At 42.6% G+C, this 22,356-nt stretch overlaps 3 protein-coding genes across 3 annotated transcripts; all 3 read left to right on the forward strand.

Annotated features, from left to right (window-relative positions):
- LOC8065962 (SWI/SNF complex subunit SWI3D) lies at positions 586-8,769 on the forward strand. Its single transcript, XM_002445996.2, has 7 exons — positions 586-1,061; positions 2,932-3,470; positions 5,256-5,963; positions 6,048-6,214; positions 6,298-6,776; positions 7,876-8,039; positions 8,209-8,769. Exons 1-7 carry the CDS (start codon positions 644-646, stop codon positions 8,443-8,445), a joined length of 2,712 nt encoding a protein of 903 aa, XP_002446041.2. The 5' UTR covers positions 586-643; the 3' UTR covers positions 8,446-8,769.
- LOC8065963 (probable carbohydrate esterase At4g34215) lies at positions 10,641-13,680 on the forward strand. The gene is made up of 2 exons (XM_002445997.2): positions 10,641-11,412; positions 13,179-13,680. Exons 1-2 carry the CDS (start codon positions 10,744-10,746, stop codon positions 13,389-13,391), a joined length of 882 nt encoding a protein of 293 aa, XP_002446042.1. The 5' UTR covers positions 10,641-10,743; the 3' UTR covers positions 13,392-13,680.
- On the forward strand, positions 16,644-17,436 carry LOC110436376. The gene is made up of 2 exons (XM_021463379.1): positions 16,644-17,082; positions 17,190-17,436. The coding sequence occupies exons 1-2, from the start codon at positions 16,710-16,712 to the stop codon at positions 17,234-17,236; spliced, it is 420 nt and encodes a 139-aa protein (XP_021319054.1). The 5' UTR covers positions 16,644-16,709; the 3' UTR covers positions 17,237-17,436.

The raw sequence follows: 22,356 nt of genomic DNA on the forward strand, positions 1-22,356 counted from the left end.
GAGTTGGGCTGCTCCAACATTTTCTGGAGTTGGTGTGTTTGGCTAGCTCCACTTGACTCTGGGGTGGAGTTCGGCTCTGGAGCCATGCCAAACAGGCCCTAAACAAGGCCTTAGTTAAACTTGTGGCTGTCCAGGAAATACGCCAAGCAAAATCAAGACTACATTTTCCACAATTTTTTGTAAAAAAATAAGTGCGACAAAGTGCTAAGAAAATATGCTACATCATAGTTGTGGCAGTAAACCAAACAATTACCCAAAATACTACTGTATGTCATGACTAACATGTGGCTGTGACAAGTTTTTAGTCACGAACCAAATAAATCCTCACTCCTTTTAATACTGCCACGTTCCCCAAAACACAATGTTGACTAGTGCCTTTTGTTACAAAATATTTAAAATACAAAGAAGAACTAAATATAATTTTAAAACTATACAAATCCACTCATATTATATTTTCAAATATACAAACTCAAATACATAATAAGTTGAATTTTATCATTTTAAAAAAAGGTTGAATTTTGATCTCGAAATTTGTGAGGTGATAGGGGAACCCAAAAAAAAAGTCGCCATCAAACTGAAACATCACTCCAGTACACTCCACAGTAGCGCACACGCATTCCACGCTCCAGTGCTCCGCTTCAGTATGGAGCCCAAACCCTCGCCGCCGCCACCGCCGCCGGCCGCCCCTTCGCGCCGCCGCGGGGCAGCGACCAAGCGCAAGGAGAGGGCCGCATCCGCAGCGCCCTCCGTGTCCCCGTCGCCGAAACGCCAGGCCCGGGATTGCGGGCCCGTCGACCCGCCGTCCCTCCCGCCGCCTCAACCGCGGAGTCGCCAGCCGGCACGCAAGCCGCGGCGCACGCCCGCACGCAAGAAATCGACGCAGCGCTCCGTGAAGCCGCCGCCCATGCAGGAGGAGGAGGAGGGCCCGCCGCCGCCGCCGCCACCACCACCACCACCGCCGCCGCCGCCGCCGGTGCCGCCACCACGGCCGTCGCGGGAGAAGGAAATCGAGGCCGTTCTGTCCCGCGGCGCTGGCGTCCACGTCGTACCCACCTTCGCCGGTAAAGGTTTTTGGTCAATGTGGCCTTGTTGGTTGGCAATTTTGAGTTAAATTAAAGGTTTTTGGTCGCACGTGGCCTGTAAAGAGGAATTTTCCATTCTAGCGTCTTGTCTTGATTCGACTGCTAGAAGCTGCACTCCTGTGCCGATTTGCTTATATACGCAATAGTCAACGAGCATATGGTTGTATCTGAATTTGTTACCAATTATCATGCTGTCATTTCTATGCCTTTTTTTCCATGGTTGAAATTAGGCTACAACTGATCTTCTGCTATTTAATACCAAACGGACGATTTTCACATGACATTGCATATGCCGAGAACTGTAAGTACATTCATGTATTGCATCATTCAACCAGCCTATGGAAATTACCATATTCACAAAACAGCTACCAGACTTCTTGCAATTCTACTTGTCTTTTCAGAGCTGTTTTGTGAATATTGCTTCTTCCATAGGCTATCTCTGTGGCACAATACATACATCATCCCATAGTGCAATTTTAGCCTAATATAAATTGGCTGATTATTACTTTGCAATATTTATGCCTTTTCTCATTCCTTTTTTTCTTTTTAAAGAAATCTTCTTGTTGATTGTCTAGTGCCCCTTTTAGACTATACTAACTAGCTGGCTTTCTCCCTTCTCACTTCTTACATACAAGAATCTAGTTGCTCCACATCTAAGCCTTCGCCCATGATTAGGCTATTCTAGCTTTTATATTTTTTTTATAACATCTATCAGCTGAGTCAAGTTTACCAAATTAATTCTGTCCTCGTCAAAACATTTCTTTCTCATTCCTCACCTTTGCTGGTAAAGCACACCCTCGAAACAGTAGTAAATGTGATACATTTACTTATCTTTTTCACGAACGTGATGTCTTGGCAACCAAATTTTAAGGTCTACCATGTTAACATGCTTGCAAGGAATCACTTTTAATTCTAGTGTCTAGTTGTGGTTCAACTGCTAGCAGCTACATTCCCATGTCAGTTTGTGTAAAGGTGCAATAATCAAGAATGATTCAACTTTTTTGATCCATTCATTTCTCTGAATGCTCGCTTATGCTCTTCTCCTTGAATTTGAATTAGGCTAACTGATCTTCTGCTATATAATGATAAATGCCAAATAAATAATTTTAACATGATATTGCATTAGCACAGCACTGTGAGTGCATTAATGTATTACAACACTACAAGACATGAACTTAACTTTTAGGAGTTAGGACATCTTCTGCGATACAGGCACTTCCTTTGGTTGTTCGTGTGGTGCAGCATAGTTGGGCTTACATGTATATGTATATTGCATCGCCCATATTCTTCTTGAAGCTATCCACAGTAGAAGTACAATTGACTATGCAAGTTGTTTCACACCCACTATTTTCTACGACCATCTTCCATTGGGGCATGGAAAATCATGTTTATTTCATTTTCTGTAAATGTCCTACTTGTTTGGTAATTGCTCAATGACTTTACTTAAACCAATAAGCATGTTATATTTGTTTTGAGGGAGTTTTTATTCAAAATCCAGCACAGCTGCCTGTGTCAGTTATATATTGTTTTAGTTTAACAAATGTGTATCATGGCAAACTTATGGGAATAGCTATTGCTACAACATAAAGCAGAAACAGTTCTGTTGGTGCCATGAGAATGGAACAATGTCTGTTAATTGCACTATGTGATCCTTAATTTGAGGCTTTGATCTTATCATCTGGCATTCGAGAAATGTTCTGGATCTACAGTGCATAAAATGCTACTCCCTTTTTTTAGCATAAAATGCATCTGATGCCCTTGCATGCTCGAGCTACATAAAATTGCATTGCACTTGCGTACTGTACTGTATTATTATTTGTCTTCTTTACTAGTTTGCTATTTCCTGAAGGATGGTTTTCGTGGAAGGAAATTCACCCCATCGAGAAGCAAATGTTGGCTACATTTTTTGATGGGAAATCAGAGAGACGGACACCTGAGATATACTTAGGGATTAGAAATTTAATCATGAACAAGTTTCACTTTAATCCTGAAGTGCATCTGGAGTCCAAAGATTTGTGTGAGTTGTCAATTGGGGAGATGGATGCTCGTCTGGCAATCTTGGAGTTTTTGGCCCATTGGGGCTTAGTTAATTTCCACCCTTTTCCACCAGTTACACAGGAACGCAAGCTGGTTGAGAGTAAAAGTAGTGCTGAGATAGAGGATGAAATTTCTTTGGTTGAGAAGTTATTTCAGTTTGAAACAGTTCATTCGTACCTGGTACCTGTTTCAAAGAAAGTTGAAGCAATATCTCCAGTTCAGTTCACTAGCTTGCTCTCTGAGCCTACCCTAGCTGAAAATGCGATAGGTGCAGCTGAGTCTTCTGTTGAGTATCATTGCAACTCCTGCTCAGTTGATTGTTCAAGAAAGCGTTATCATTGTAGGACTCAGGTCAGTTTCACTGCTCCAAGATAGTGACTTGCATGCCTATGTATTTTTCTATAATGTTTTATCCGCAAATGTTTGAGAATTTATTGTGTTGAGTGCTGGAATTCTAGTTGTACATTGTTATGAGCTTTGGATAGAACGGAACAGAGGTTGCAGGACAACACGGAGAAACAGCTCATCAAATAGGGTTGAATGAGATATATGTGCCGTTATGGGACATATACTTTTGTCTCTTGCTTCCTCATAGATGATGGTCTCATGTATACATTCAGTAGTTCCTATAAGATATTATGCTGTCGAGTTGAATTTAGATGTCTGTTTCTTCTTTCTTATTTATGATATGATGCCTCCTTGTTCCTCCTAGGTTGTGGTGGAGTTTGTGTTCTCAAAAAATATTGAACTAACAAACTAGTAGATAAAGATATTTAGCTAATTGATAATTGCTAGAATCCAACATCCCAACTAAAAAACAACCTAAACAAAAATGATTGATATGCTGTTCCTTCTGTGCTGTTCTTTTGGCTCATATGGCCAGTTGGCTGGCATACCTTGACATATAAAATCGGTATGTACAATCTGTGCTATTTGAGGAATATAAGGATGCACAAACAACCTAGCTCACTTTCCATTAAGAATTAGTGAATTACTCCATGCACTGGATCAAGGTAATGAGAATCAGAATAGCGATGATTTTTGCTTCCTTGTATTTCCCTGTATCTATATGTTTGTTTTTTTATTGACATATCGGCTGGTGAGCTGACAGAGTGACAGTTATACTTGAAAAGAAGTTATGCGAAGACAGGCATGAAAACAAAAAATGGCTGTGACTAGACAAAAGCATACGCTCGCTGCAATAAACATGGGAGTTACCTTGCTCTGTTAGTATCCAAGTTCCCGCTTCTCCCTTGAACCTTGCTAGGAGTGGGATTTCTTTTTCTCTATATGCTCCAAATTGCACGCAGTGTCCATTCCACACCCACCCAACATGCTAGGATCACCAAAATCCAGACCCTACATTTTGGGAAGTTGTGGTTACCATGGTTGACCACCAACTGTGGAGTGAATTGGTGGGCAATGTTTGTGGTTGAAGATGAAGCTCTGGAAGTGCTACACAAGTTGCAAGATGCTCCCAGATACTTTATCCTCTATTTGAAAAATCAACCAGCTAACTCGCTTAGGTGACTTGTATCTGCTATGGACCACCCAACCACTGTGTTATGAACTTATGATTAAAGGATCATTAGAAATAAGCATCGCTTGGAGAATTGCTGGGCGGCACCGGCTGCTAGGGAAGGGATTAGACTCAGGAAGATGTTCCTTCCTTTATAGCCCTTAACACAGGCCATATGCCTGCCTTTATAGAGCTAGGCATAACGTTCACCCCTAACACTAACCATATATCTGACAAAGTAACAATAATTCGTACCTTATCAAACTAACTTGGATAAGGCCTACTCCTATCTCGTGTGTTGCATATGAGGGAGGGTGGGGCTGTCCCTGGTCCCTGCTTCACACCCACAATACACTGTACCTAATAACCACCTGGCATGCCTAATTGGTGATTAGCGCTAGGTTCCACCCCATTGGCTTCCTAACGCCTCGTGCCTGTTTGAACATTTTATAAGTGGCATATATAACTGGTCGATTCAAATCTCATTGTTTTATTGAGAAGTTATGCTTGCGCAAAGCTGCAGCTGAGTAATTTCTGCTAATTATTGTTACTGTCTGAAATATCTGTTATTTATTTGGGGGTCCAGTGCTGATTAATTTCATCTTAATCATTTCCAGGTAGACTTTGATTTTTGTTCTGAGTGCTACAATGAAGGAAAATTTGATGAAGGCATGTCGAAAGCTGATTTCATCCTTATGGAATCTGCAGAAGTTCCAGGGTCTGGTGGTTCGAACTGGACTGACCAGGAGATATTGCTTCTTTTGGAAGCGTTAGAAATTTTCAAAGGAAAACAATGGGGTGAGATTGCTGAGCATGTTGCTACAAAAACAAAAGAACAGTGCATGTTATACTTCCTTCAAATGCCAATTTCTGAACCATTTCTAGATGGTGAAGATTTCAATGAAACACCCCAGAAGATCACAGAACAGGATTTAGAAATTGGTCCTTCTGATGTACCTGACGAAATGGATGTAGATGGCAATGCAGAAGGAAAAGAGAGCACTGATGAAAAAGCTTACAAGAAAGCAAATTCTATTTCTTCAGAAACAAGAACAAAATTAGCTGACCAAAATGTTTCTGAGAAAGAGGATACCATGGATGCAGGTGGTGATGATCTAGTTGCTTCCATTGATGATGAATCAAATAAATCTTCATTGATGGATCCTGCACATGAGAAAATTTCTGCTAATGCTGATGTCTCTGGGGAACACACATCCAACTTTGTTATTGATGTCCTGAGATCTACTTTTGAAGCAGTTGATCACTTTCTGGGCCAAGAGGACTTGGGTTCATTTGCTGAAGCGGGAAATCCTGTGATGGCACTAGTGAGTACACACTTCTGAGTTTGTTAATCTTTTATTACATACATGACAAGAGCTCTCTTTGATGCTTGGATAAATAACATGCAGGCTGCATTTTTTGCTTCTCTTGCTGAACATGATGATGCTGTTTCTTCATGCTGTAGTTCATTGAGAGCTATATCAGAGATATCTCCTGCTCTCCAACTGGCAACTGAACACTGTTTTATTCTTCCAGATCCACCAAGTGACCTCAAAGATCCAACTTCCACTTTCAGGTAATGTAACTTATCCTAGGACGCTTGTTTGGTGTAGACCTGCAAGTGACATATTTTACTGATAAAAAAAATTGGACTTGTAGTGCTTGCACAGGCAGTGAGTGCCAAGAAAATGATTTAGGTCTCAAAAAGGAGAATGCTACATTCATCTCACAGAAAGAGCACCCGGAATTATCTGACACAAAGGAAAGAGGTCCCGATGCAGAGGCCAAATCCAACAGCTCAAAGGATTCTGATAATCCAATTGCTACGGTGGACTGTAGTGTAGCATCTGATAAGATGAGAGATGGGTGTAATGCTAATGCCATTTCATGTTCAGCTACTTCAAATAATGCAACTGAACCTAGTTCCATAGCTTCCCAAGAAGCCAGTGCAGCAAGTACAAAGGACACAACTAACCCTGAACAAGTTGAAGGGGACAAACCAGGTTCTGAGGAATTACCAGCTGTTGTTTCACCTTCACAAGAGAAGACAGAGCCCAAGAAGATTGAACGTGCACCTGCTGCCTCGTCTAGTATACAACAGTCTGAGTGCAAGCAAACTGGAAATGGCAACAGTGAAGGTACTTCATTCAGCCTTACACATTATTTTCTCGAAATGACTTTAAATATTATGTTGTTTTCATTACACGACACTGAGGAATCTGCCTCAGTACTGGGATTCCAAACTCCTCCAGGATACCATTTCATCTGAAATTAAACTGATTGTAACAGATTTCCTAGCCATGGGGATTAAGAAAATGGTTATCTGAGATATAGGGTACAAGATTCAACAACTTAAAATAATACATAGTTTTTGCTCCCAGTTTTTATTCTGCTGCAGCTGGTGTTTGTTAATTGGCTGCCGGCGCCTATAGATATGGTCTCCACTCTCCAGAAACTAAACTTTGACTAGGATGAAGTTTGTGATAGATCACTAGTGACTACAAATCATTGTCATATGAATGTGACTGTTTTAAGTTGCAGATGTAATTGTATCTTTTGTGTGTGAAAAATAATCAACATATTATAGGTTTCATGACTAACAATCAATAGTTACAGAGTTTAACTCTCATGTTGCATGAGGGGCCTATATTATGTCGCAGAGGGAGTCATTGTATGTCATATGTAGTTTATGGTGCATCGCCTTAGCCTCTGTGCTCCATGAGCTCCTCCTTCGGTAGCTCACCCTGGACTTAGGGCGGTGCGTTTGTTTCGGCTCCAGCTCCTGCATGCAGTCACTGTTCGACACTGTGCATCACTGTAGCAACAAAAAAACAGCTCTGGCTCCTTCACAAAACAACATAAACAAGGAGCCGCCGGAGCCATCATTTTGGGGCTCCGCCACAGTGATGCTACAGTGCCGGAGCGGGAGCTGGTCGGAGCTCCTCCGAATGTGCCCTTAGTCTTGTAGAGGCATGCTGGTCGTGTTCGTTCAAAATCTTAAGAGCGTGGCGTGCCTGTCTTTTTATGCGTGCATTCTGTATGTTTGCGAGTGGTCTCTTTGGCTTATCCTCTGTACTTTTTATTTTCTTCTCAATGCAATGGCACGCAACTCTCTTGGGTTGTTATATGGAAAGCGCACTGTAAATGCAGCTTAACTTTCTTGTCATTTCCCTTAGGTATACAGATTATAAAATAATTTCTGTGATGTAGAAATAATTTGGTCATATGTGATCACAGAACCTAAAAGCAATGAAAACATTGCGTCCGATGATGATCCCATAATAAGGCTACAGCGAGCGGCTGGTACTGCCATTTCAGCAGCTGCAGTGAAGGCTAAGTTTCTTGCGGAACAGGAGGAGGGTTATATTCGGCAATTAGCTGCACTTGTGATCGAAAAGCAGGTACTTCATATGCCATTTATGTTTTGATCAAAGTTTCAGATTCCAGTGTCCCATTTGTTCAGTTAGGCATAATAGGCACTAGGAATCAGAAGATATTTATACCTGTTCTCTGTTTCCGAAATGTTGTGTGCATTGCCTCTGCCCCCCATGACATACCTATCTCATGCAGTTTCAGAAGATACAAACAAAAATGTCGTTTCTCACTGAAGTTGAAAACTTGGTCTTACGATCGAGAGAATCAACAGAGAGGATGCGGAAGAAGCTTATGTTGGAGCGGAACATGATAATTGCTTCCCGAATGGGTGCAGCTGCTGCCGCCGCGGCTTCCAGAACAAACCAGCAGGGGGCTCCGGGGACTAGACTCCCAGTAGGGTATGCCTTGAATCCGCAGCTGAGGCGCCCTTGAAGCCTAGGTGCTGTGTTGATCCGCTGATCCAACCTTGAAACAAGTATATATATGATTTAGGCCCGGCTTATGTAGGGGTGCTAATCCGCCATGTATAAATGCAGTGTTAGTGTTACCGTTGTCTAGTGTAACTTTGGGCTTCTGAGGTCAAGCTAAGGTAGTAGTAAGGTGTGGCTACAATGAACCAACCCCCTGTTCTCAGCTTGATGCCATGTCATGGTTAACTTGTAGGTAGAATTTATGTAGGAATAAAATCTCACCTGTTTTTTATTCGTATTAGTATTACATTGGTTTAAGATCTACTAGGCTTTGATGCTCATCACAGGACTGGGTTTTTCTTCTCCTTTTTGTTTAACCACAAGAGTGTTCATCTTTGTTAATCGCTATATGTATGACTAGAGTCACAATGGCAACAGAAAAGTTGGTGCTAGGCATTTCTTGCGCAGAGGTGAGCAGCTCAAGCAGCCCACAATCCATGACGTGTACAACCCCAAAGGTCTTATGCTATCGTTTGAACTTATTAGCTGAATCTGTCAGCCATTCAGCAGTATTTTTCTCTCACAATAAACCAGCTAACAGTACTTTTTGTCATAACTTATAAGTCTACCAAATTCATGCCAGCAATAAAACGTGATCAAAATTTTTTGTACAGAACTGCAAAATGTGTGTGGTTAAAAACAAAATGACGGTTTAATATTTTTAATGCCATTGTGGTAAATGTAGCACGTCCCACCAGAAGCAGAGTAGACATAACCAAAAAAAAAAAAAAAAAAAAATCTTTGTTTGGGCCCTGCTTGACTCTGGCTCGGATTGCTGAATTCTGGGTCCGTGATAAAAGTCTGAGTGGAGGCAAAATGGTACTAACACCAACATTTCTAAAATCCACGGAATTCTGGCATTTGTTGGCATTTGAAGCCAAAGAGTTGATATCAAAAGGACGGGTCGTTTGGTTGGATGAATCGTTTCAGAATCTGTTAATTTTTTTAGTTATAAATATTTTTTTTAATACAAACAGTTAAAATGAGTTGTATTTAAGTTGCTTTTCGCCTAAAAAACATAAAAAAAATTAAACATATTTTCATTTATAGATTTTTTTAAAAAAATAATATTTTTCTTATGAATCACAATCCTGCCTACTAGCCAAATGATCTTATCAAGTGATTCCGTGCCTGCTAGCCAAATGGTCTTATAAAGTGATTCCGATTCAGGAGCGACTTAGCTTGAATTTATCAACCGAATTTATATTCAACAATGTTTTTCTCTCACAACTACTTTTTTCTATGATTTATGAGCCACGAATAAGACAATTTTTCTCTTTTTTTCTCTCCTTTATCTCCTGCGCAGGCATAGGTGTTTCTCGCTATTGAATTATATATAAATTAAGTTGTTTCTCGCTAAAAACATAAAAAGATTAAACCTATCTTTATATATATATTTTTTTTAAAAAAATAATATTTTTCTTATAAATCAAAATCCAATCTAATAACGTCTTGTTCGTTTGGGTTTATCAGCCGAATCTGCCAGTCATTCAGTAGTGTTTGTTTTTCTTTCATAACAAATCAATTATCAGTATTTTCTGCAGTCGAATAAGACGGCTCCTTTCTCTCCGGCGCAGGTATAGGTGCTGGCGTGGCTGTGAGGGTGAGGAAGAGGGGCGGCGGAGGAAGGAGAAGGGTACGAGAAGGAGGCGGTAGAGGAACGAGCATTTCTCCTTAAAAAGAAATAATTAAAAGTTTGTGATGATACAACCAAAACCAACGTGTATTTAGGCTTCCCCAACCAAAATTTTTTCGTCCATCCCATCAAATCTTTGGACACATGCATGGAACATTAAATGTACATAAAAAAATAAACTAATTACACAGTTTGATTGAAAAACGTAAGACGAATCTTTTAAGCCTAGTTACTCCATGATTAGCCTAGTGCTACAGTAACTCACATGTGCTAATGATAGATTAATTATGCTTAATAGATTTGTCTTGTAGTTTCCTGATGAGCTATGTAATTTGTTTTTTTTATTAGTTTCTAAAAACTCCTCCCGACATCCTTCCGGCACATCCGATGTGACACTCAAAAAATTTTCATCTCCAATCTAAACAGGCCTAGCAGCTAATAAAACGAGAAATGTTTGTTGTGATGGTTCACGCACGCACGTGTTATTAGCAGCTGGAGTAATGTTGTGTCACTGGCCAAAAGCGAAACGTCCAAGTCAACCAACCAAGGCGAGGAAGGAGAAGCCCAACCACCACCGAGCCCCTCCCTCCTCCTCAAAGAAAATCCAGCTCCCACTCTCCCACCATGAAGCCGGCGGCGCGGCGGCCGCTGCTGCTGCTGTGCGCGCTGGCATCGGCAGCAGCGCTGTCCATCCTACTCGTCGCGCCGCCGCCGCCGCTGGCCGCGCACCTCTCCACCCTACTCCTCGCCTTCCCAGCCTCGCCCTACGCGACCGCGCCCAAGCTAATCTTCCTCCTGGCCGGCCAGTCCAACATGGCCGGGCGCGGCGTCGCGCCGCTGCCGCTGCCGCCGCCGTTCCGCCCGCACCCGCGCGTGCTCCGCCTCGCGGCCTCCCTACGCTGGGTCGTCGCGGCCCCGCCGCTCCACGCCGACATCGATACGCACAAGGCCTGTGGCCTCGGGCCCGCCATGCCCTTCGCGCACCGCCTCCTCCTCCACGCCTCCGCCGCCGCCGACTCCGAGTCCGACCTCGTCCTCGGCCTCGTGCCCTGCGCCGTCGGGGGTACTAGGATCTGGATGTGGGCTAAAGGGGAGCCGCTCTATGACTCCGCCGTCGCACGCACGCGCGCCGCCGTTGCCGCTGGCGGCGGGAAACTAGGTGCCGTGCTGTGGTTCCAGGGGGAGAGTGATACCATCGAGCTTGACGATGCCACGGCCTATGGCGGCAGGATGGAGCGCCTCGTCAACGATCTCAGGGCCGATCTCGGCATCCCCAATCTGCTCGTCATACAGGTCAGCACGCGGATTCTTCTTTTTTTTTATCTTTTTTTCCCCTTCTTGTTCTTTTCCGGGCACTCTCCATGTGCTTCCGTCATGGCGTCAGCTCGAATTCAGGACCAATTTTATTTCTTTATGGAAATGGTCTAATTCCACATTGCTAAGCCAAGCCTGAAAGTTGGTTCCTTTCTTACTAACAAACATCAGCGCCACTTCATCATGATATCATAATAGTAAGAGCTAATTTTTATTCGATTGGATGATAAATAATCCTACTTTAACTGACAAAGTCGAACACTTGTGTCAACATCACTTAGATTTTCGAGGAACGCCCGTTGAAAATCAGCTTAAATGGAGGGACATCTTGATGAGCACAACCTCAAAGTGCTCAATTGATTGAATTTACTAATTATTAATAGTTTGCCCATTCGCCTGGTATGGGGAAAGGATGCTGAACATGCCAGTCATACTCATATCATACTTTGACTTTACTGCTCCTTTTGCATTCATTTCAAAGCAAAACCAGATTTAAAAGGATCATGTCTAGGACATACTCAGATGGAAATGTTGCCCCTTTGAGTTCATACTACTCAATCCACACGAAAGCAAGTCACCATTATCTCATATCTGCAGATTTAATTAACTCAATTAGTAGATTCTAAGATATCCATCATATGAAAACCTCCACACTGAAATGAGTGAATGACTGAAACATATGTGGTACTAAGGTTTCAACATAAGTAACAAAATGCTGCTTATTTCTCGCTGAAATTACTGTGCTAACTAGGTTACTAGGGCCACCCTTCTGTGAGCAATTGTATTGTAGTATAGAAAGGAAAGGATCATTTAGCTACCAAGCCTTCCATGAAACGATACGTCCGACCAAAAGGTAGATGTCAGAAAATGGCAGCATACCAGAGGCCACCACACTAAACATAATAACTCATCAGAAAAATAGCTCCGAAGCTGCCATTTGCAGAGATTTGAGAAATTCTGTGGCTCTTGTTGAACTTTTAAAAATGATTGTCTTCCTCCAAGTAGCACATTACAGTACACCCTACCTAATAACAAGGTATGACTTTTACATCACTATCCTATTGCTTTCCTTTGACTCAAAGTGGTTATATTTTTGGTTTTTATGAGTAGAACATGGTTATATTTTTAGTCTTTATGAGTAGAGCACGGGACTGATGACCAATTCAACATTTTTGGGAAAAAAGTATGATAGATCCTTTTTATCAGGTTTAGTGACCTGGAAGTTCTTTTTATATCCCTTGAACAAGCATGATCTGATCTGAATGTCTAAAGAGGGCACTTTACCACTAGGAACAAGAAGGCTGTTGCTTGTCACTCACTCACTCTTCATCAGTTTATAATAATCCACATGTTCATTGTGATGTTGTGCTCCACCGCTTCAGTTGAGATGCAAACTGGAGTTCAGTACAGTCCTTTGGCGTTCAGTGCATGTGAAGTCAGGGGAAAAGAATACTCTATTGTTATTTCTGTGCCTAGCTAATTTTGTTTAGACATGTACGCTGTGGTTCACACATTCATTGGGAAACGTTTTGTATTCTAGTGAATTTCTAAAAATCTTGGAAGAACCTATTCTGGCCTCGTTCCCCACATTTAAGCAAATCTTTGCTCTCTTGCCTCTGATTGCAGCTTTGTATGCCTATCCGTCTTTGGTCAAAAGATCGTGAATAGTATGGTGCCTTTTTTTTCGCTTGCATTAGTTTACCCAGAGTGAGACAAGAAACTTATATGGCACTTGTTGATTTCAGGTTGGTCTTGCATCAGGAGAGGGGAATTACACTGATATTGTCAGGGAAGCTCAGAGAAATATCAAGGTTCCTAACGTCATTCTTGTAGATGCAATAGGATTGCCGCTCCGTGATGATCAGCTACACCTCTCCACAGAAGCTCAACTCCAGCTGGGTGACATGCTGGGACAAGCCTTTTTGAAATTTAACTCATCCATGGATTCAAGACAATGACATCGACGTCGTTGGTTAACCTGTTGTTAGGTGTAGAGTCAAATGACAAATACCATTCTTTTGGAGTATTCTGTTGTAGATTGTAGATCGTTGTACAAGAGGAGTGAGTTCTTCTATCCATGGGTGCACTACAAAATGTAATAAAAGGGTAGGGTACCCAGTAGAAACTCAGCTCAACAAATTCCAGTGTTGTATATTACATGAGAAAAACAGACAGCCTCCACTACGCAAATACAAATCCACATCGTATGTGGGATTCTGATTCCGGTCAGGGCCCCTTTGGATCATATGCACAAACTTTGATTATGTTTAATGGTTGGGGCAAAAAAAAATCAGGATCCTATTCGTAACTGTTTATATATGGTCAGAAACTAGTAGGATTGAGCTGTTGAATCGTTATGTGTCATTTTGTTTACTTATAGATAAGAGAAGTTCGTGCCATGGACGTGATTTGCAGTACCATTGCGAGCTTGACAGAAGAGCGCAATGTAATCACCGATCCACGGCTGCAAAGTTTAGATTTGCGTTTCTCTTCCATACTGGTGTATATACACGTATTTGCTTCTGGTTGTTTCTTTATGCAAGCGAATACGCTGTAAAACCAGGTGAGATGAAATTTTTGAAGTTCAAATTTGCCACAAAGCAATAGTTATATTTTGTCAAAATCAATATTGCTTAATGGCACCCAACCTTCGGCGTGGCTCTCTATCCTCATTCTTTAGTAGTAGCTCTCGTGTGCATCATCGTGGCTAAGCATAATGAAATGTGTACGAGTATGACTCACTTCGACAAAAGATATATCATTGCTGGGTCGTAGCATAAGCCAGCAGTGATATGGTACCTATCACTAGTGGCTTGTAGCTTGTATATATCACTGCTGGACGATGATCTTAGTTGGCAGTGGTAAACGCCTTCACTGTCGGATGATTAGCTTCCCACCAATTTTGTAGATGCTCATGGTAGGCATTTTGGACATCTTTACTAACCGGTAATACACTCAGAGTTTAATACATAAACGGTTGTTAGTTTGACCTCTTCCTGCATGGCCCAACGGCCATGCAGAGGGATCCGTTTTTCCTCTGATCCGCTCCTGATCGGGGAGCCACAGCCGTTCAATGGCTGGTGGGCCTCTGTCACCCTGCGGTATAAAGAGAAGGGAGGGGAGCCGGGGCACGCACCACGAAGTTGGCCGCCGCCAACACTCCCTCCCACATCTAAACCCTAATCCGATCTAGAGGGTCGCAGGCAGTGACGGGAAGATCCACCGCCGCCGCGCTACGACCCGGCGTCTTCTTCTTCGTCTCCGGGAAAGCTACGACGAGGATCTCCATCCACTACTGATGGCGGATCCCGGCTCTTCTGCTCCAAAGACGGATGGTCTGCGTTTCACCTACTCTCCTTTACTTTATGTACATCTTGATCTTGTATTAGGATCTCGAAACACACTATTATTTACATGTATTAGAATCTGCCCGTCTAATTCCCTGGTTAGTAGATCCAGTTATGTTTTATTAGTTCTATCATTGGTATCAGCCTAATCTAATCAGGGGTTAGAACTGAGATTAGTCAGTCTCGTTAGACCCTAGCTATAAGAAATTAGAAGGAGGGGAAATCAGATTAGCACTAAGCCTAACCCTAACCCTAATCCTCACCCGCGCCACTGGAATCAGAAAACCGCGCACCGGCAAAAGTGGGGAGAAAACCTACCTTGTCGACTTTCTTAGCCCGCCGCCGACGGGACAACTCAGCCCGTCCGAGCCCGAGCTCGCCGGAGACGGGCGTTGCGCGCGGCGGGACTTAGGGCGCCAGTCGCACGGCCGCTCGACGGCGGCGCGCTCTGCCACGGGCGAGCACGCGCACCGGCGCCGTCCACGCCCTTCGTCCCTGGTCTCTGCTGGGTCTGAAGAGGGTGAAGGGGCAGGACAGGAGAGAAATGAACCTAGGGTTTCAAGGGGGCGCGGCCTCAGGTGGTTTTGTTCGGCCGAAATTAACTCGCAGCCGTCCGATCAGATTCAACGGACGAGATCCGCCGCAGGGCAGCTGGGCCGCTCGGCCCAGGCGGGCGCCTCCGCCTCGCCCTCGCGGGCCGTTTCGGCCACTGGGCCGAATGGTTCGCCCCGGCCCATTAGCCATGGAAATTGTTTTTCCATTTTTCAGAAACCTGAATTAGAGAAAAAAAAAAAACACTACGGGCCGGGCCAACTAAGACCTTAGCGCGCTGGCCGGGCCGTTGGTTCCTTTAGGGAAATTCGTTTTCTCTTTTTTTTCCAGAAACTGTTTTAGTATTATTTGATTAGTTTCAGTTTAATTTTCTGTTAAATTTTGATCCAACGTGATAAATTTTTCAGAGAATATTAGATACATTTCTGGAAATTATTATTAGTACATTTATTTCACGTTTTCCGCTGCTTAGTAATTTTAGTTGCTCCTAAATTAAATTCAAACCAACGGGCGAATTTAATTTTGGGCAAAATTAAGACTTAGAAAATTTTATAATATTGTTATTTTCTGACCAACGTTGATGATATCAATATTATAATTGTTTACCTCATCAGTTATACTGCATTAATTTTATTTTTTGCCCAACGGTGATGTAAAATTAATGCAGAAAGGGATTGTATGTATTAATACTGACCAACGTTGTTTTAATACATGCAATTTATATTAAGCTATTTGTCTTTTAATTTAAGTCTCCTCACAAATCTTGTATCTAAATTTCAGGATTCACCAACTGGGTGTCGTTGATTCCAACACTCAACAGGACCAACTACAAGTTGTGGCATCAGCAGTATGAGTTAGCCCTTGTCATGACAGACAATGCCTTAGCCTTCAACGAACCATGTCCTGTTGAACCAGCAGAACCGGTGCGTGAAGAGAATGAGACTGAGGCAGCGTTTGCGACACGCAAGCGTGACCATGCCACAGTGAGAATGAGCTATGACCTTGCAAAGAAGCAATGGGACAATTCAAATAAGAAATGTCTGACACTGGCTAAGGCTACTATTTCAGAGCCTATTAGGGGATCACTTCCTGAGTGTGCCACCATCACTGAGTACTTAGAGAAGGTCAAGAACCAGTTTCATGGGACCACTAAGACCCAAGCTAGCATGCTTATTAGAGAACTCATTACTAAGAAGTACATAGGTGGTGGTGTCAGAGAGCACATACTGAGATTAAACTCCTTAGCATTAATGCAGTATAACTGATGAGGTAAACAATTATAATTCATGTGAAGATGAACTTCCAGAACCATTTATCATTCATGTGATTTTTTCCTCTCTGCCTAAGGAGTTTGAGGCTTTTGTTGTGAGCTACAACATGGCACCTGAGGAATGGAACTTAGATAAGCTCATTGGTCAGTGTGTGCAGGAGGAGGAGAGACTTAAGGACTCACGGGGAGACTCTGCTCTCTTTGTGAGAGATAATAAGAAAAAGTTCTATAATAAGAATGCCAAACCACAAGGGAAACCAAAGTGGGATGGCAGCTCCTCCTCTAGTGCTCAGGCTAAGGCCCCTCATGGAAAGGCACTTCAGCAACCTCAGCAGGACAACAGGGCCCAGGGTGATAACAAGCCACAATACACCAACAAAAAGAAGCCCTGGCTTGACCCTGATCAGTGCTTGTTCTGTGAGAACAGAGGCCACATGCAAAAGGATTGCATTGGTTTCCTGAAATTCTGTAATAGAAAAGGTGAGGACTTAGTTACATTTGTAGATGAATCCTTGTATTTAAGTTATGATAAATCTACTTGGTGGATTGACTCAGGTGCAACAATTCATGTTGCTAATTCTTTACAGGGATTCCATACGAGGAGAACCTTGCAAAAAGGAGAAAGAACAATTAAGGTGGCAAATGGAGTACAGGCCGACGTCGAAGCCATTGGCGACTTGTCTTTAGCATTATTAGATGGTTTTGTACTTAGGCTATCAGATGTACTTTTTGTTCCCTCTTTGCATCGCAATTTAATAAGTGTTTCTAAATTAGATGATGATGGATTGGCATGCCATTTTGGAGATGGCAAATGTAAGATACTATTTCATAATAAGTGTGTTGGTCTTGCCTTCCGACAAGACAAACTTTATTTGTTATCAATTTCTGAGAATGTGAATGCTATATCCATTGTGAATGAGACAAACTCCTCGTCTATGAATGTAAATAGAAAGCGTAAGAATCATCAGCATGACTCTTCGAAATTGTGGCATTGCAGATTAGGCCACATTTCGAGGGGGAGAATAGAAAGATTAGTCAAAAATGATATTCTTCCGCCCTTAGAACTCTCAGAATTAGATCAGTATATTGATTGCATCAAAGGAAAGTATGTTAAGAAAATTAAGAAAAATGCCAAACGAAGTGCAGGAACCTTAGAAATAATCCACACAGATATATGTGGACCTTTTCCTGTTAAAAGTGTGGATGGTTATGATTCATTTATAACATTCACAGATGATTATTCACGTTTTGGCTACATCTATCCAATTAGAGAAAGATCAGAAGCTTTAGAAAAGTTTAAGATATTTAAAGCAGAAGTAGAAAATCAGCACAATAAGAAATTTAAGATAGTAAGATCAGACCGTGGTGGGGAATATTATGGGCGACATACCCCGTATGGCCAGGTTCCAGGACCTTTTGGAAAGTTCCTACAGGAAAATGGCATAGTTGCTCAGTATTCCATGCCAGGAGAGCCTCAGCAGAATGGAGTAGCTGAAAGAAGAAACCGTACCTTAATGGATATGGTAAGAAGCATGATAAGCTACTCTACCCTACCGATAAGTTTGTGGATGGAGGCGTTAAAAACCGCTATTCACATTCTTAATCGAGTGCCTAGTAAGTCGGTGCCTAAGACACCGTATGAGTTGTGGACAGGCAAAGCGCCCTCACTTAATCATTTAAGGGTGTGGGGTTGTCCTGCTGAGGCAAAAGTTTTCAACCCAAATTTAGGAAAATTAGATCCTAAGACAGTCAGCTGCCATTTCATTGGCTACCCAGAAAGATCAAAAGGCTACCGCTTTTATTGCCCTGACAGGCAAACAAAGTTTGTAGAAACAAGACACGCTGAGTTCTTAGAAGATGTTATGATCAGGGGGAGCCAGGTAGCGCGAGAAATTAGTCTTGAAGAGAAGCGGGTTTATGCCCCTACTCCAATGCTACAAGAATCATACTTCACGCTACCTATTGTTGCTACACCAGCAGTGCTAGACACTGTAGTGCCAGCACCTGTTGTTAGTTCTCCATTGCCGACACTTGATGAGAACCTGGAACCTGTCTCTCAGGATCCCTTAGAACCACCAGTCGTGCAACAGGAAGAACAACAACAGCCCCATATAGCGCCAAACAATGAGAACCTTAGAAGGTCACAAAGAACTAGAAGATCAGCTATATCAGATGATTATGAGGTTTATGAAACCGAAGAATTTCATATGGAAGATGATCCCACTACATATGAACAAGCCATGAGAAGCGAATACGCTGCAAAGTGGTTAGAAGCTATGAGAGATGAGATAAGATCCATGGATTCCAATAAAGTTTGGGAACTAATGGAGATTCCTAAGGGAGCTAAGAAGGTTGGTTGCAAATGGGTTTATAAAACTAAGTATGACTCCCAAGGGAATGTCGAAAGACATAAGGCACGTCTTGTAGCAAAAGGGTTTACCCAAAGAGAAGAAATTGATTACAACGAGACTTTCTCTCCTGTCTCGTGTAAAGATTCTTTTAGAATAATAATGGCGCTAGTAGCACATTTTGACTTAGAATTGCATCAGATGGATGTTAAGACGGCGTTCTTTAATGGGGATCTTGAGGAAGATGTTTACATGGCACAGCCGAAAGGTTTTGTCATGGAAGGTAAAGAAAATATGGGATGCCGACTAAGAAGTCTATTTATGGGCTAAAACAAGCTTCAAGACAGTGGTATTTGAAGTTTGATAATACAATTAGAAAGTTTGGGTTTAAGGCAAATGTAGAGGACAATTGCGTTTATGCAAAGTTTAAGAATGCTAAGTTCATCTTCTTAGTCCTATACGTGGATGACATTTTGCTGGCAAGCAATGATGTTAGTCTACTATTGGAGACTAAGAAGTTCTTGTCTTCACATTTTGATATGAAGGATCTCGGTGAAGCCTCTTTTGTTCTGGGAATTGAGATTCACCGTGATAGAAATAGAGGGGTTTTAGGGCTGCCACAAAAAGCATACATAGATAAGATTCTTAAGAAATATGGTATGCATAAGTGCAGTCCGTCACCTGCACCCATTGTCAAGGGCGATAGATATGGGGAACATCAGTGTCCCAAGAATCAGATAGAGCTCGAGCAAATGAGTTCAGTACCTTATGCTTCAGCTGTCGGAAGCTTACAATATGCTCAAATTTGTACTCGTCCTGACATAGCTTTTGTTACCGGGTTACTTGGCAGATATCAGAAAAATCCAGGTGTAGAACACTGGAAATTAGTTAAGAAAGTCTTGCGTTATTTGCAGGGCACAAAAGGCTTCATGCTAAACTATAGAAAGACAGACTCACTAGAGATAGTGGGTTTCTCAGATTCAGATTATGCAGGGGATGAAAGAAAATCCACGTCAGGCTACATATTCACCCTTGCAGGTGGGGCTATATCGTGGAAAAGCTCCAAACAACCTATTGTTACATCATCTACGATGTACGCTGAGTTTGTAGCATGCTATGAGGCCTCGGGGCAGGTAAATTGGCTTAAGAAATTTTTACCCGGATTAAGAGTGGTAGACAGCATTGAGAGACCACTTAAGTTGTACTGCGACAATAATTCCGCAGTTGAATATGCTCACAACAATAGGTCAAGTGGTGCTGCCAAACACATTGACATTAGGTACTATGTTGTGAAAGAAAAAGTTCAGGATCATATAATAAGTCTAGAGCATATCAAGACGGACAATATGTTAGCGGATCCGCTCACAAAAGGCTTACCACCCAACGTGTTCAGAAAACACGTAGCCGGTATGGGTTTAAGGGAAAGCCTATGATCACTGAACACTTAGGCCCTTTAGTTAGAACTCTGTTTTCAAATTAGAGAGATATACTGTAGCCGTTAAGTCCAACGGAAGATTCTTTCTGTGACGATGAGACGCGCTCTGTGCACTTCTTTATAATGAAACGGAGCTAAGTGATTAGTTTATTAAGTTAATGTTAAGATGAGATTAATGTCACAGAACCGACCAAATTATAAGAGTTCAAGTGCAGAAACGATCGTCAAGCAATCAAGTTTCTAGACTTGAGCCCATATAATCCCGGTAGTCAATCGAAATCACGAAGGACTTCAAACCAACTCGCAACAAACCAAGATCGTAATAGTTCAACATAAACACAACGATTGTTACATAGTCATTCATTGCCGTCGAAGCGGCACCACATCGGAGTATTGAGTTATTACAACACTTGTTCGAAGTAGCGGAAGCAAAATAAGTACACACACTTGTTCAAAGTTCAGTTCACAAGTTTGTTACTGCCAGAGTCTAGGTCATCCTTCCAAAAGCATCATAGACGAGAAGATTAGAGAACCGTGCCCAACGGTTAGTCCTCATCCCCAGCGGGATGGAGACAGGTCTTGCAGAAACCGTCATAGAAGATATCATCTGCAACAGGTGGGAATAAACCCTGAGTACGAGGATGTACTCAGCTAGACTTACCCGTCTAGGAAAACATAAAAGACACCAAGGATCATGCAAGGCTGAATTTTTAAGTGGAGCTGGTTGACTCACCTTTTGCCAAAAGCTTAACTTACAACTAAATCATTTTAAGAGCATCAAATTTATTTATCATCAGCCTACCACTAGATTAGCACCTGTACTGCAACACATCATTTGATTATTACAAACAATAGTAACCATATCAATTTTCATCATATATTCTTCTTGCTATCATCATTATCATGAACCAAGTTCATTAGTGAATGCTACGTTTGCCGCTGCTCTGTCAAGTTCTCACTAACCGGGAGAGACGGCGATTCGAATCGAATTCCTATCCAGCTGGAGGTTTATTCCTAGCACTCACCCAAGCATCCCCTGCCGGAGAGCCAAAGGGTCACCTTTGGTACGACTCAGAAATCGCGGCTCCGATCAGCGCCGCACTCCCAGGGCTACCACTCTGCCAGGGAGGTCAGGAATTTTAACTCACCTGCCTTTGGACTTACGCCAATGGTCCCCCGCACACCGCACTTCCTCCGGTAGTGCGCACTTTATACTTGCCGGTCTTCCGGCCTGAGTCATACTACTCGGCTTCGCGGTCGGAACGAGTTATCCGGCCAACTAAGTGTCAGGCATGCGTTCAACATGACAAGAGGACGTACAACGATCGGTCCTTAGCTGCCACAGACGGAGTTACTACACACTTGCAAAACTCCGCCCGGCTTAAGTCAAATTAACCAGGTTCCATCCACGATAGCACATATAGACCATCGCGACCCGACACAACCCTATATCGCGCGGATGACAGGATATCACCCGACTTCTACCGATTAAAGCATAGCTAAGCTGCTACTCGAACCTAACTCTACAACCAGGGAGGGTAAGTTATCTGGACAAGGATAGAGTAGAATGCAGCAACAGTTTCATCACAACTCCTATACGTAATGCATCAATAGATATAACGTATTAAGTAAACTTTTGAAAATAAAGGAGGCTTAAAATGCTCCGGGGCTTGCCTTTCACGAACGATGCCGGCTCGTGACTTGGGCACTCAACTTCTTCTTCGGGCTCCTCGAGTCCGACTTGCTGGACCTCCACCTCCTGGCTGCCTTCCTGGCCTTCGGGGTTCGCTTGGAGCTCGAAGGAAACTGCCACGTCCGGTGCACCTATTGCATGCTCGATGAATGAGAAGGTGCACATGCTACAGATGAATGCTTAATAGCACAAGCAACTCACTGGACACTCATTTACGGAACAAGAGTTATACTAACTCACAAGAATAAACAAGTTAACATAACCCAAAACCTATCATG

This window comes from Sorghum bicolor, chromosome 6 (assembly GCF_000003195.3).
Source record: "Sorghum bicolor cultivar BTx623 chromosome 6, Sorghum_bicolor_NCBIv3, whole genome shotgun sequence".
NCBI classification, from domain to species: domain Eukaryota; kingdom Viridiplantae; phylum Streptophyta; class Magnoliopsida; order Poales; family Poaceae; genus Sorghum; species Sorghum bicolor.

Bases quoted from the DNA above. Each gene is read 5' to 3' on its own strand.
- LOC8065962 (XM_002445996.2), top strand. From the start codon at position 644: ATGGAGCCCAAACCCTCGCCGCCGCCACCGCCGCCGGCCGCCCCTTCG. The intron at 1,062-2,931 runs GTAAAGGTTTTT...TATTTCCTGAAG, and splicing joins CGTCGTACCCACCTTCGCCG to GATGGTTTTCGTGGAAGGAA. The intron at 3,471-5,255 runs GTCAGTTTCACT...AATCATTTCCAG, and splicing joins GTTATCATTGTAGGACTCAG to GTAGACTTTGATTTTTGTTC.
- LOC8065963 (XM_002445997.2), top strand. From the start codon at position 10,744: ATGAAGCCGGCGGCGCGGCGGCCGCTGCTGCTGCTGTGCGCGCTGGCA. The intron at 11,413-13,178 runs GTCAGCACGCGG...TGTTGATTTCAG, and splicing joins CCAATCTGCTCGTCATACAG to GTTGGTCTTGCATCAGGAGA.
- LOC110436376 (XM_021463379.1), top strand. From the start codon at position 16,710: ATGGCACCTGAGGAATGGAACTTAGATAAGCTCATTGGTCAGTGTGTG. The intron at 17,083-17,189 runs GTGAGGACTTAG...AATTCTTTACAG, and splicing joins GAAATTCTGTAATAGAAAAG to GGATTCCATACGAGGAGAAC.